Raw genomic sequence first — 16,288 nt, forward strand, 5'->3', positions numbered from 1 at the left:
ACTTTTTAGAGGCAGGCTTCATTTAGTCTGGCTCTACACATAATGCCCTTTCATGTACTTTTAAATCATATTTGTGTTAGGGGATAAATACCATAACTTAGCTGCAAAGCTCCAGAGTATCATGGAAGGCATATCATGGATGGATTTGTGTCCTCATCAATGTTCGTTCGTGATGACCATCACTCATGACATTTGTGTCGTGAAATTCTTCTCTGTGTTCTCCCTTAGGATCTTTCATAGAGGATGTACATTCTATACCATATCAAGATTTTTTTTTATGTGGATCAAATGAAACAACATTTGTGAAGTTCTTTGTAGCCACAAAGGGATACAAAAGTCTGCCATTGTCAGCAGTATTGTTTACAGATTGTTTTAAATTGTATCTTGTTCTGGTTTCCCAGACTAGTCCTTCCCTCCCCACTGCTTCACATCTTCTAGTCAGCATAGTAAATTCATAAGTAGCCAGTGCAGGAAGACTGCAGATGAGAACCTAGAGTTCACATACAACCCATTCCAAACATCAAAGGATCATAATTTACAAATTTCATAATTTATTGATAAAAATCACATCCTAATATGTGCTAAATCAGAGGAAGCCATTTAGACTTTGCCATCAGGGATTTGGGACCCTATAATACGTAAATCTCAGCTAAGTTCCAGATGCCAGTAGTAAAACCAACAGAATACCAAATAGTGCTGGTAACTCTGAGATAACATGGATATATTAATTTTAAAGTTTCACCAACAACTTTGATATGATTCAAATATGGAAATGAACTAATCCCAAGGTGGCACAGAGAAGAGTTAGTCTGTTCCCCAAACAACACTATAAAAATGAGACCTCAAATTCCTACCCCCCTGAGCATGAAGGGTCCATGCTGCTCATGTGCTCCCAACTCTAGCTGCAGTTACCTAAGTGACTTCTCCCCTTTCCATCTTCCTCCTCACACTGCCTGCCTTCCTTACCACCCTATTTCCCCATCCACAGACCATTGAGTCTGTTGTTTCTGTACTTTCTGTGCCTGCTTTCCCTATACCTCCTAGGCCTTATTAAAATGGGACTGCAGTGCTTCCAGATGCTTTCCTGACTAACATGCTAAGAACCAGGCATGTCTGCTCCATTTCACAATTCCAAAAATGAATTATCAGTTTATGGACATAGAAAATAATTAGACTAATGAAGGATTAAGTGTTTTAATAAAAGATGAATTAAGAGACAATTGGAAGAGTAACTTTTTCTAGGAAGAATCTTATTTTCTACAGAAAAGGTCTAGCTAGGATGCCATAGGTCCATTGAAGAGTTATTACTTTGTTACAAAGTAAAAAGGTTTAGAAAAAAACTCAAAACAATTTCAAATATGCCCAAAGTAATCATTCAAGAGAAAATGACACATTTTGTCTAATCATTGACTCACTTATGTAAACAATTCTTATGTAGCATTAGTCATATTTTCTTCAGCTCTCCATATTTTTTAAATTATGTGTTCATAGAAACAACTTGGAAGAATGTAGGAGGGTACAAACTGTGCAGGTCCATTGAAGTTTGATAAGACTTGTTGGAACAAGGACAGGATCTCTCTAATATTTTCCTCTAAAACTAACTCCAGTAAACCCTAGAAGACTATACCTGTCTCAGCATAAATTATATTTCACATTCTTCCACTGTACTTTGTTCAAGTCAGTAGTGATTTGTCAGATACATCAGTTGCATCCTAGCAGCCAAAGCTAGGCAATTTCTCTCAAGGAAACAATTCTACAGCAAAAGAATAACTGACTTGTTGTTCACTGTTCACCAAAGCTATATACTGACATTATTGAATGATGTATATAAAACCAAATATAGATAGAAAGCAATATCTTAAACCTTTTGCAAGCTTATCTGGGTTTGATGTTAATTCCAATAAAGTATTCCATTAACCCAGAGCTTATATATACTAGCATTTTGGACAAGATATACAAGATATTTTATTTTGTAACCAGCAAAACATCTTTTTTGTATGTTCCTGCTTAAATTCTCTGTGTGTTCCAATAACCTTCCTATTATAAGATTGTTAAAAATATGACAGTATTAAAGCCACCACTGCTGTGGATGATATCCACAAAAGCATCTCTATCTGTACCTCTTGCAATTAGAGGTAATTATTGCCTTTAGGCAACTCTGTAATAAAGGGGAAAGGCGCCTTTTTGGAGCTCCTGTGTTTTTTTTTTTTTTAATTAGGGTTTTCTCAGTCTTCATCATGTCCATGAAACACAAATAGCATGTAAGAAAACTAACAGGAATTCTGCAACTTATGTATTGTAGGAAAGAGGAAACATAATCTCAGTAGGCCCCCCTTTGTAGGTGCAAAACTATATAGTCAATGACTCCCTTTATAGTTAGATAATTGCATGAAAAAAAATCAACTAATTATGGTTAAAATTAGTTACTTTCTATCTATTTAGAAGTCTCCAAGAGCAGATTTTACACATAATTAGCCAAAAAGAAGGGGAAAATTACTTGTATATAGAATTTTACACATATGAAAATGGTAATTTCCAAAGATAGTAGAAATAACAAAGTGATTTCTATAAAATTCAATGTGATTTCTATATAATTCAATATAATTCTGATATGCTAAAATCCTAAAAGAGAAGAGAGATGATAGACGTCTAAGTGCTACAAATTTTGTTACCATTTGTTGGCATTCCAGCTTCTTGAATTCCCTGAGCATCTCCCTCAGCAAGGGAAGCAGAGGGATGCTCATGAAATAGTCTTTTAAGGACCTTCACATCTAATATACATCAAGAGTAGGAGCTGTCCCTCCACTTTCCATTAAAATGGAAAAGATCATGACAAAAATGAGAATTCAAGCAAAATATTTGTTTTCACAACAAAAACACACTAAGTGCATTAAATAGTCATTACAGTTTGAATTCTTCATTGTAAACTATGATTTGAAGGAAAAAACAATCCAATTATTCTTGATTAAAGTCTTAACCCATCACAGTGATTTAACTTTTCTAAAATAAAGACAATCTTAGAAATCATCATGAATTGCATTGTATTCCTCGGAGATTAAAACAAACACAACTAGACCGCATTTAGCAAGAATATGAATCATGTCCAGGGAATATAGGAGGAAGAGTTTTATGAGGAAAAATTCTGCAAAGTTGCATCATATTATTGATTTTGCAAATAATTTACATGCCACAAACAAATCTAATGTACAAGTTCAAACTAAAAATACTTGAATAATACTTTTGAGTTATTAACCAAATAGAAAATGTTGCCTAGAAATTAGATCCCATAGAAACATAAATAAGTGACACTGAGAGAGAAAAACAATTTGTACTGATTTATATTCATTGCATTTTTTTTATTATAAATTAAAATGCTTACCATCTTGTTGACCAGGAACAGTCTGGGGGCTCTGCATTCTTTCTTCAAGATTAGAACTAAGGTCAGAGTTCACAGCTGACATGCGTGTGGAATCACTCATATCAAATTCATCACTTTCTATAGAACTTTCATCCTACAAAATAAAAACATTATGACACGAAACATTTCAGATAGTTCAGTGCATTCAAATAATATCTCTACTTTGTAGAGAGGATCACTTACATTTTAATCAATTTTAATTTAATTCAATTTTAATTTAATTCAACAAATATTTAAGATTAAAACAATGGTTTCTGAACTCAAGCATCTTAATTTATAATGGGAGAAGAAGAGGACATAATAAAAATACATAAGTAAGGATAATACAATCAACCAATCTATCAGTCAACCAATCCATCAGAATTTATAAAAGACAGAATGTGATAAGGACAAATAAGAAACAAAGGTAAAGTAGTATAAGAAATTTGAGAAGAGATGACTTTTAGATTAGCTAATCAGGAAAGACTTTTTAGAAAGAGTGCAACTAAAGGGATTTTGCTAGCTGTAGATGTGAAGAAAGTGCATTCTAGACAAGGAAAACAGCTTGCATGGGAGGGAATTGAATGCATATAAGGAACAGCTCACAAAAATTATGCTGCTGTTTTGTTGGTACACAGATTATGACAAAAAATGTTGACTGAAGCTGTGAAGGGTCTCAAATGCTATTCTAAAGTGTCCATTTTAAAAAAAATTAGAGAACAGGCAATGAAAGGCTTTTGAGAAGAGATTATACCTATTCACTAGGAAGGTAATTTTTGTAGCTATGGAAAGACTGTATTGGAATGGGAAGGGAAGGGGGAAAAAGAGGCCAGTTAGGAGCTGTTATGATATTCCAGGTAAGAGGTGATGAGGGTCTAAACTAGTGAATGGTAGTATGGACATAATAAAGGTGATTAATGTAAGAAATATTGCATTATAAAATGCACAGGACATAAAAACTGGCTTGATATAGGGGACAAAGAATAAAGATGAGCCAAATAAAAGACTGAGGTTTTGATTTTGAGTGATTGGAATGATAGTTATTCTGCCAAGAGAAATTAGGATATTAAGAAGGAAAATAGTTCAGGATATGTTCAATTTTGGGGAGTCAGTCAGCAATGCAACAGTTCACCTAACTTTTATTGAGACAGAGATAGCCAACAAACATTTGGAAATAGAAGCTTGGAGCCCAGAAAAGAGATAAAGAATAGATCTATAAATGTGGCGTCTGCATAGGGATTCCCATATGGCACTCTGAAAAAGCACCAGATTTGTAGTCAGAGGACTGAGTTTGAATCCTGTCTCCTAAATATTTCTGTGATGTTTGAGGCAAATTAAAGAAGTATACAAAGTACTGAAGTTGGAATCAAGCATACATGAGTTCAAATCTAGTCTTAGACACAACAGCTGCATGATCTTGGGTAAGTCACTTAACCTCTGCCTGCCTTGGTTTTCTCATTTGTAAAAAGGGATTCAGCAACAGCACCTACCTCCATGGCAATTGTGAGAATAAAATGAGTAATGTTTGTAAACTGCTTAAAATCCCATAGAAATGGTAGTTGTTAGCTAATTTTATAGTCCTTAGTTTCCTCATCTCTCAAATGAGATACTAGACTAAATGATGTCTAGGTTCTCTTCCAATTCTATGTCCTATAAAGTCATAAAATTTGATAAAATTGCCAGTGAAGAGAATTATAGAGAAAAGAAAAAGTGATGACAAATCCTGGAGGAGTGTCTTGTACAAAAGAAGCAGAAAAAGGAGAGAAGAACCTCAGCAAAGCCAAGTGAGAAAAGTGAAAGAGGCTGACAGAGATGAAAGGACATGGAGTCAGGAGGAATTCAGTTTCATGATCTTTTCAGAATGGCTGAAGGATAAAAGGTGAAGATGAATTTTTCAACTCTGTATAGATGAGAAGCATGAGGTAAAGCTGATAATTTTGATACAACTTCAGTAATCAGTAAAAATAGCAGCCACATGTCATCTCTTGAGAAGAGGGAAATTGGCAGTGCAAGAAAGGAGATCCAGAAGGGTCCCTTCCCAATAATTATAGAGAATCAATCAGAGATGCACAGGATTACGACGTGTATTTTGTGAGTTCCAATGAGATATGACAGCACACATTTGTAGCAGACCTAACTCATCAGAAAGATTTTGTGACTTCCTTCAACACTGCTCCATTTCTCAGAGAGAGGAGAGAAGATGAATGGTGGGAGATGACTCTTCAGATTAGCAATATGTGAATTAAAAAAATAAAAGTGAGCAAGCTTACTAGAACATATATTTTATTAGCAGGTCCTTTCGACGTGTCTAGCATGAATGGCAAAACAGAATTCTTTCTTTCGAGCATTTTTCAATCAATGAATTCTCAATCAATATGACTATGTGTAAATGTTTGTTTTTTTCTAAGAAAGGCAGCTGGCACAGTAAATAGAGAATAGTCCTCAGTCAGGAAAACCTGGATTGAAGACCTGCTCAGACACATACTGGCTATGTGACCTTAGGTGAGTCATTGATTTCTCAATGTCCCAGGCAGCTCTCTGAGACTATAAGCAGCAGAGGAATTGTTGATCTTTCATTGATCAAAATAGGAAAAAAAAATTGTAACTATAATCAGGTGTTTAGAGGAAGAGATGGTTTTGGAAAAGTGTTCTCATAAGTATCATTTATAAGAATTTATTTGTAATTATTTGTTTATGAGAAAAAGTATCCCAAAGGAAGGAAAGCTTAAGTTAAAACTTAAAGTGAAAGAAAGATTTGTACTTTGGTTGACAAAAAGGTGGAGGCTTTTTCACACATTAGGAATGATTCAAGGAAAAGCTCAGAGAAGGGAGAGAGAACATGCAGTGAGCTATCCTTAACCATCAAAGAGGGGATAAACTGGGATTGATTGGGAGAGAAGATATAGAATAGATCTACCTAGTCATCTTAAAGGTCTAGTTTAGCAGTTTGTATTTATATCACAGGGTAAAATATTTTGTAGTAAAATCCACCAGTCTTGACATTGTAAATTACAGAACTCTCCTAGTTATGTATTAAAATGCAAATGAAGGGCTATCTCGAGGTTTCTCTGTTAAATTCTAAATGTAAATCATAGTAGGTGCTCAATATATACGAGTGGAATGGAATGCTCTTTTAGAAAAGTCCTACTCTTATGTCTAATCATGGTTGTTTGGGGAGTGACCTAGTCTTTGGAATTATGCTGGCTGAACACAGGTGTGACAGATTTTATGAAGTCAGGTATGGGTCACACAAGTTAAGCTAAGTTTGGAAAGGTTCATCACCAAAAGGCCAGCTACTACATGATAATTTATGTTGACTACCAAAAATAATGATGCTACCTCCTAAGACACGGAGAAGTTACACTTCATATCCATGGAAGGGTACAATAGTGAATTACAACTCTTTTGAAGAATTAGAAGCCAGTGGGAGTTTCCTTCAACCTAGAAATTTGCCATGTGAATCCACAAATTTGGGTATTGGTATTACAAACATAGATCTATATGTGGTTATGAGAGAGTTGGGGGAACTGGGATTATTCCTATGAGAGAAAAAGAGGTAGAAATGAAGGGCATGCTGTGAAAAGGTGAAGAACATTTTTAAATTAAAAAAAGCAGAGAGAATTCAGCTTGATAAATTTAAAGTTCAAAGTGAGAGATAGAGTTATTAGAATTAGCTGATCAAGGAACATAACAAAAAGGACATGACATCCAGGATTTGGGACTGCAGAATATGAGCAATGTACATGATCTATTGAAGGACAAAAATACATCCAAGGTTGGAGAAAAGATAGATCGAAGTTAGATAGATAGAAGATAGATGGAAGGATCAAGAGACAGACAGATAGATGATAGATGATAAACAGATGATAGAAAAATATAGACAGATACACAGACAGATAGATAGACATTTCTATCTACAGAGATGGGTAGATACAGAAAATGGGATCCCCAAGGCAGTTCCAGAAACAAAGTCAGTTAAATTGTTGAGGAAAGTGACTTTGAAGATAGCACTATTTTAGCCAGGAGGTGACCGAAATCACACTAGGACTCAACAACAAAAGCCTATGCTCCTCCAGAGAACAAAAGGAAGGGGAAGCTAAAACTAATTGATCATTTGAGTACTAGGACAATGGATACAGGTGGGCTAGGATGTCGACCATAACCCTATTAAGAAGCATCTAGAAGAAATTCTAGGGTTTGAAAAGGTCTTTATAACAGGGAGCAACTGTTTAATATGATAAACCTGTGACAAAAGAACTGTCATTATTAAGCCTATATAACTACACTTGTGATCTTATCTATAGATGGTCTATAACCCTAAATCCATCTGTGCTCCCTAATGCATCAAGCATGCAAGTTAGGGAGCTTTTTTTTCTGGTCTCTTTTTCTCTATATTCACATTGAAAGACAATAATTAAAGCACAAAGATGACTTGATCAATTGTAGAAAAGATTTAGAGTAGTTAGAGGTGGTTTTGTCAGTAAAGATAGCAAATTAATATTCTAGAAAGTTTCATGATCTATGGGAAAATGTCCACTCAGATGGTAACATAAGGACAACAAAAGGTACTATTGCGTAGGAAAAGCTACTGTGGTTGTTCTTTACAAATACGTGTACCATAATGCCAGGGATTCGTTTTTCTACAGAAAAAATGAAACTAAATTTGTTATGAACGAAGTTTTGGTTTATCCTATAATATTAAATAAAATAAAACAATGTGCCATAGGAGAGGGCTCAGTAACAAAACTGTCTTAAAAACTTTCTTTTAAAAACCTATGTTGATATAATGCTTTAAGTTTTTCAGAGTGATTTCTTCACAACAACCTAGATTGTTTAATATAATCCTCATTTTACAGAAGAGGAAACTGAACTTCAGAGAGGTTAAAGAACATTATAGAATCACATATTTTTAAGGTGGGAGGGATCTTAGAGGACATCTAATATAACTTCCTCATTTTACAGAAAAGGAAACTGAGGACCAAAGAAATTAATCACTTTGTCCATGTTTACATGGCTACTAAGTATTGGAACCATTATACGACCCAAGATCCCTTGACTTCAACCTTCATATTCATTTCTGTACACTATATTGCCTCACTATAAATTTAAAAAATACACACAAAGAAAATTGAAATTAAAATTGGCATGTATTTCTATTGCATTTGCATGCTGCATGCATGACTGTGAAAGTTTGCACAGAGTTCAACATATTGAAGCACTCAATAAATGCTAAGAAACAAAAATGGAAGTAACTACATCCTGCGGGTATAGCTTATGGTAGTGCCAAAAGTTAGGTACTATAGGAAAAAATGGAACTTCCAGCAAAAATCTCTATAGTAACCTATGACTTATCTAGAATTATTTTTTGTAAAATTAAAAAAAAAAAACCTTTCTCATCTATCATCTTTCTCATTCATGCACCGTGAGTTGCAACTTTATTTTAAATATTTCCACTCTGATTATCTATGATGATTATTCACCTTTAATAATCTTACTCATTACTCAAAAATGTTAATTATGCTATTGATATGCATTTTAAAGTGAAGTAATAAAAATTCCAAGTCAATGCATCATATTTTCCAACTATTTACTAATTTAAGAATTGTCTTTTATTTAAAAGTGGCAAATATATGCTAAACACAAAAGCATAGTGGAAATGATATTTTCTATAATACTTAGAAAAAAATCAAAGGATATAGTCAAATGTGACAATAGGAGGAAACTTCTGGACCTTTATCTCCAGTTTGGTCTTCATACTGACTCAAACAATAGAGTCATAAAATTATTCTTTCATTTTGAATAACTGGCTTACTACCTTTTTCACATTTAAAGAAAGATGATGAGACAAATATACTAAATTTTAAAGTAGTCTTTCAAATGAATAGACTAGAAGTTAGATATCTTGATGGGACCAGGAAGTTCCTCTTCTAGCTTCCTAGCTGTGCACCTTGTACAAGTCACTTCCTCCCCTGGGGCCTCATTTTCTCATGTGAAAAAAAATGTATTAAAAATAACAATAAAAATTACCCACTGCTTCAGGGTTCAGTGGCGCCCTCCTACTAAATGTCTGCATACAGAGACTGGATGATCACTTGTTGGAGATATAGCAGAGGGTATTCTTCAACAGTAGGTGGGAGAAGATGGTCTCAAGAGATGCTGATTCAGAGATTCTGGGATTCTATGTGATTCTGACTAATCATCTGTAAAGGTTCCTTTCATCTTTAAATCTTTTAATCTTTCAGAGAAGAAAAGGACATGAGAAAACATCTGATGCCTTCATTTAACAAATGAGGAAACTGAGACACACAACTGTTATTTGACTTACCTATGGTCACATAACTAGTTTGTGGCAGAACCAGAACCAGAACGTGGGTGTCCTGACATGAAGTCAATCTCAAGGCTTCTTATTCCCCATTCGAAAATGTTTGTGAAAGCAGATTCCACATATAAAATGGCAACCTATTTCTTTTTGAAAGTTTTTATTTATGCAGTTCAAATCTTATAACCACAAATATGATGACAAATAGTCCACTGTGGTGTCTCTTCACAGAATCTCAGATTCGAAAAAGACCTCAAACAGAAATCCCCCCTCCAACCTTCCTAACAAGTGACCATCCAGGATCTACTTGAAGATTTTTAGTGAGAAGGAATGTATTACCTCCTGAGACAATCTGTTTCCCTTTTGGACAGCTCTAATTTATAGGAAGTTTTTCTTTATGTAAATATAGATTCTGCTTCCCTGCAACTTCTACCCCACTGCTCCTAACTTGGCATTCTGGGGCCAGACAATCCAAATTTATTCTTTTACATCACCAACCTTCAAATACTTGGAGAGAATCAGCATGCTCCCAGTAAATTTTCTTATCTCTAGGATAAATACTTTCATCAGCCTTTATGTACCGTGGTCTTCAGTTCCCTAAACTATCCTGCTCACCTTCTTCCATAATGCTTTTAGGAATGTTTAACCACTAACTGTCAAGGGGGATAAATGTATTCACGACACACTTCAAAGTTTAATCTACACTATCAACATTTTCTCCTTCACGTTCTTAAATCTAGGCATTCACCAAAACAATAAATCAAGCCCTGATTTATAGTGTTTGCTAATTTCTGAGGTGTAAATGATCACAATGAAAGGTGAACAGCTGGCTCTCAGAGCCCATCTGGGCTGGTCCCAGAACACTTCAGAATCTTTCCAGTTTCTTAACATGATTCATAAGGTGATACCAAGAACTGAACACAATGTTTCAGAACTCTGACCAAGGCAGAGTACATTGGTACACTCACCTTCCTCATTTTGGACACTGTGTCACTATTAATGCAACATGAGTTTGTGTTAGTCTTGCAGATGTAAAAAACCAACCAAACAAAAAAACCCCCACAAAAACTAACCCAACAGATAGTATAGTATACTAGAAAGAATATTGAGAATAAAATAGAAGAGATTGGGAGCCAAGAGACCTCAGTATACATCCCCATTTTAACACTTACCAGCTGCATAAATATCAGCAGTCTCATACTATGTAAAATAGAGATAATAATTCTTACACTACGTAACAAAGTTGTTTTGTGTTGTAAGAAAAATGTTTTTTAAGCCTTAAAGTGCCTTACATAGGCCTATATAGTTTTACTGTGCTTTGCTTTACTACTCTTTGCATATATTATGTTTTTTACAAACTGAAAGTTTGTGGCAGTTGCATCATACAAGTGTACAGGCACCATTTTTCCAACAGCATGTGCGCACACTGTGTCTCTGTGTCACATGTTGGTAATTCTCACAATATTTGAAACTTTTTCATTATTATTAAATCTGTTACGATGATCTGTGATCAGTGATCTTGGGTGTTACTATTGTAATTTTTGGAGGGGGGGAGCTACATAAGACAGAGAACTTAATTCTGACTGTTTCCCCACAGGCCATTCCAGTCTCTCTCCTTCTCTTCAGGCCTCCCTATTCCCTGAAACACAATATTGAAATTAGGCCAATTAATAATTCTACAATAGTCTCTAAGTGTTCAAGTGAAAGGAAGAGTCAATCAATGCAGGAACTTCGTAGTTGTGTTATTTTAAGAAAGTGCCACAGCTACACCCAACCTTCAGCAACCACCACCTTGATCAATTAGCAGCTATCAACATAAAGGCAAGACCCTCCACCAGCAAAAAGATTGACTCACTGAAGGCTCAAATGAACTTTGCATTTTTAGCAATAAAGTATTTTTTAAATTAATGTATGAAAATTCTTTTTTTAGACATAATACTATTGCATACTTAACAGACTATAGCTTAGCAGAAATATAACTTTTATATGCACTGGAAAACAAAACAATTCGTGTGATTGCTTTATTGCAATACTTGCTCTGTTTTGGTGCTATGGAACCCAACTCACAGTATCTCTAAGGCATACCTGTAAAATGAAATATAATCTTTATAATAACATTTACCAGTATAAATAATTCAAGGGAACACATGTTTTCTAGCTATATTTGATAAAAAGCATCCTGTAATTAGATATTTACATGTGAATGTGCATACTCAAATTATCTTCTCTAATACATGTTGGCTATGTGGCCCTATGCAAGTCTTTTAAACTTTCAGTATTCCTTTGCCTCTGGCTACTCTCTGAGACTACAGATTGCAAAACAAATTGTCACTATGCTTTGTTATATTACCTTATCAAGCACACTCTATATTGATGAGATAACTGGTCAAACTCTTCCACATCAACTCCCAAATTGAATAAGAATCCATATATACATACAGCTTTATGTTTCTATACACCTAAAGACACACATATATGTCTACCTATGTGGTTAGTATTTAATCATACATTTTTATCTCATTTATTTTATAATGGAACAACTATATAGAATCAATATTATCCAGCAGCTATACTGCAGAATGAATAAATGGCAAGAGAAGAGATAAAGAAACTCATCATGTTTGTCTACTTGGACACTTATGTCTCAATGCAATTTTGTTGACTTTCATCTTACCTCCACCTGAATTGTACTACACTCACGGAAACCTACTTGTCTCTCAAAGGAACACACTCAAGGATTTAGTTCCATTTTCATTCCTCAACAAAAGCTGCATATACCTTTCATTATTTTCAATAAAATTACTATTCAGTGATAATTAAGCTATTTACACAGCAAATTATGTCAGTCGTCTGGTGATGAGCATCATTGCTACACCAGGCTGATGCTTTCGATTTTTATTTTCTTTAAGATAAAACTCTAATCAATGAAGAAATCTGGTCACTTAGAAATACAAGCATGCTTTGTTTTGTTTTGTTTTGTTTTTTCACAATTCAAAAATCAGAGGTCTAACTATTTAGTGACAGGAAGGGATTTATTTTTGCTTTTAACATGTTGCTGACTTTGAGTAGCCAGAAGGACTCAGCATGTGGCCACAGCTCCACTGGCACCATGTTGATATCCTCACTTTTTGGAAGAGAAAAAAACACATCACTAGATGAGATTGCTACAAATAATTTGACAGTTTCCATTCACTTCATGAAATAATTGAAATCCGTTATTTGAAATTGTTTAATGAATCAAAAAAAATTTTGCTTTTTTTTAGTTACGCAAATTAATTTTTCCTCACTTTCTTTGATGAACCTAACTCAGAGCTTGGCTAACCACTTATTTCTTAATTTATAAGGAGTCATCTGGTAAAAAATATAATAAAAATATTAAGGAAAAAATTACATAAACTCTATCTTTCATATATGAGTAGTCATTTGACAGGACCTATCAGTCAAACAAATTTGCAAGGGCATTCTTAAAATGCAGCTCACTCAAGTAGAGAGAAAGGTTTTATTCAGGGCTCATATATGTACGTGTAAAACACACATTTGTGCAAAATGTATGTACATATGTATAATAAGCATATATGTGTTGTTGTATTTGTCCTTCATTCTCGAAGAGGACCATGACATCAAGATGATGACATGGCTTGCAGTTGACTTATATATATGCATACATACACACACACACACACACACACACACACACACACATATATACACACACACAGAAAAATTTTAGAATTCTATTAAGAACATATTAATGAGTTAATAGGCACTTGGAGGGGCTCAGCAGACAGAGCACTGTGCCCAGAGTCAGGGAGATCTGAGTTCAAAAATGGTCTCAGACAATCATTAGTCTTATCACCCTTACTTTCCTCTGGATCTGCAGAAATGATCTGGAGAAGGAATTGGCAAACCACTCCAGTATTTTTGCCAAGAAAACTCCAAAAAGGGATCACAAAGAGTTGAATATAATTGAAAAATGACTCAACAACAAAAATGAGTTAACAATTTGAGTTAAAATAAAAGCTATTAAAAGTATAGACTTTTTAAAATGAAGACTTTTATTGGTAATTATGAGAGACAGAATGATGTGTTGCCTGTCAAACTGAGATCTGTTAAAGATCTTAGCTTAAAAATGCAGGTCTCCCACTGCATCTGGGACCATCTCCAGTCATCCTGATCTCTATCTTGCCACTGGACCCAGATGGCTCTGGAGCAGAAAATGAGGCTGGTGACTTGGCTCAGCCTTCCCTCACTTACATCCAATTCACTTGTATGTCAGGGCATCACCTCTCTCATGCTATCTGTGGTGCTTTTTGAGGACAAAGGACAAACAACAACTGCTTGTGTGGATAGTAATCCAAATTCTGAATGTTTACAATTCTCATTTAGGAGACTCTTCAATGTCTTAGAACTTACAAACAGCACATTTTCTTTGGTAAACAAGAGGACCAGAAGATTTCACTATATATAGTGAATCACTGCTATATTTGAACTCTGTGTTGTACATCTTACGAAGTAAACTATGCATGTTCATGTTTTCTATATCACTTGATATTAACAGAAACATTAAGCAAAACTATCTGTTGCTATATATTTCAAAGAATATTCTGTAATTTTAAAATATGTACACAAATACCTAATTAGAGTAGTGTTTTACTCAACTATATGAAATGCTTCTTTTTTAAAATATCATTAAATGGAGCATTTGTTGAGTCATTTCAGTTGTTTAACTCTTTGTGACCCTATTTTGGGGGTTTTCTTGGCAGACACTGGAATAGTTTGTCACTTCCTTCTTCAGCTCATTTTACAGATGAGTAAACTGAGGAAAACAGAGTTAAATGACTTTCCCAGGGTCACTCAGCTGTAAGTGTGTGGGTCTAGATTTGAATTCAGGTCCTCCTGATTCCAGGGCCAGTGCTCTATCCACAGTGCCACCTAGCTGCCCAAGCAATAGAATAGGAGAGTATTACTTTCTTTTTAAATTTTCAGTCAATGTTGTGACCATGATCATGAATATCAATGAATATTTTCAACAAAATCCTACCTGTCTCTTCTCACACTTTCATCAAGGATGCCCTCGATGCATGGAGAGATTATCCTTATGAAAATTTTATAGAGGTGAGAAAGTAGTCATATATGTGGGTTGGTAGCTATTAATATTTTCTTGGTCTCCTTTCTGTTAATACCAAAGTCCGAAATTTTTATTGTCCTTAATATATTTTAAATTTCCTGAGGTCAAAGATCATGGCTAAAACACAGCATCAGAACACGACAAAATCTCAAAATTGGAAAAGATCTCAGAGGTCAAATTAAACAGATAATATTTGTAAAGTACTTAGCACAGTGCCTCACATGTGGTAGGTGCTTAATAAATACTTATTCCTTTTCCCCTATTGCTTTCATTTCAGATTTCGTTCTGTTGAGTCAGAAGACCTGTATGTTCACATTTTGGCTCTCGTTCTTATTACCTGTGTTACTTTGGGCAGGTCAGCCTCTACTGGTATTAGTTTGCTTATCTGTAAAATTAGACTGGATCAGGTGTGGGTTCTCCACTCCTGGGACTGAACAATCCGTAAGGTCCTGGCAAGCTCTAAATCTATGATCCTATAAGAAAATAATCAAAAAGCAACTGGTTCCACTTTTAGACATCTCTAATCTTTAAGGAAAAATTTTTGACATCAAGTTAAAATATACTTTTTAGAAATTTCTACTTTCCTATTTCTTGATTTTGCCCTTTGGGACCAATCAAATTAAGCCTAGCTCCTCTTTCCTGCAATAGCCCTTCAAATACTGGTGGCACAAAGGATAGAGTGCCAGGCCTAGAGTCAGGAAGACCTGAACTCAAGTCTAGTTTCAGACATGTGACCCTGGACTACTTGCTGAACTTTGTTTGCCTCATTTCCTTATCTGCAAAATGAGGTGGAAAAGGAAATGGCAAGTCACTTCAGTATCTTTACCAAGAAAACCCCAACTGTGGTCATAGAGAGTTGGATACAACTAAGAACAACTGGACAAACCAACTCTCCTGTTCACCTTAACTCTTCTCTCTTCCAAGGCAAATATGTTTTCATCCTTTGACTGATCCTCCTGTATTATCACACAGTTTTCAGTCCCTTCACCATCATTATCCCTATTCCCGATCCTTCATAAAATGTGGCAACTAAAGCTAAAATCAATATGGAAGATATAGTCTGGCCAGGGCAGAATATAGCAAGACCATAATTTCATTCATTCAAGATAGACGATTTTGTTAATGTATTCTAAGACTAAACTGTCTTGCCAAACAGGTGACACTGCTGACATTTTAAGTTTGCATTTCTAATCTTTCCCAACTGCTCACACCCTTCCTTTCCAAACTACTTTGTATTTATTTTGTAAATATACTGTATATCCTTAAATATTTATATGTTGTCACCTCTTAGACAGTAAGTTCCTTGAGGGCAAGTAATATTTCATTTTTATTTGTTTCTCCAGTGTTTAGCATAACTCCTAAGACATTCAGTGATAGGTACTTAATAAAAGTAAGTTATTTGTTGATGGATGAAGAGTCAGATTGGCTAAAGATTTTACTACCA

At 34.9% G+C, this 16,288-nt stretch overlaps 1 protein-coding gene across 3 annotated transcripts in view; it reads right to left on the reverse strand.

Annotated features, from left to right (window-relative positions):
• The window catches only part of NOL4 (nucleolar protein 4), a 439,542-nt gene that overhangs the window by 296,635 nt on the left and 126,619 nt on the right, over nucleotides 1-16,288 (reverse strand). For all 3 annotated transcript variants that reach the window (XM_072604514.1, XM_072604515.1, XM_072604513.1), the window contains exon 5: nucleotides 3,380-3,512. In XM_072604514.1, coding sequence (XP_072460615.1) covers nucleotides 3,380-3,512 — 133 coding nt within the window. The remainder of the gene's footprint in view (nucleotides 1-3,379; nucleotides 3,513-16,288) is intronic.

This window comes from Notamacropus eugenii, chromosome 4 (assembly GCF_028372415.1).
Source record: "Notamacropus eugenii isolate mMacEug1 chromosome 4, mMacEug1.pri_v2, whole genome shotgun sequence".
Classification (NCBI taxonomy): domain Eukaryota; kingdom Metazoa; phylum Chordata; class Mammalia; order Diprotodontia; family Macropodidae; genus Notamacropus; species Notamacropus eugenii.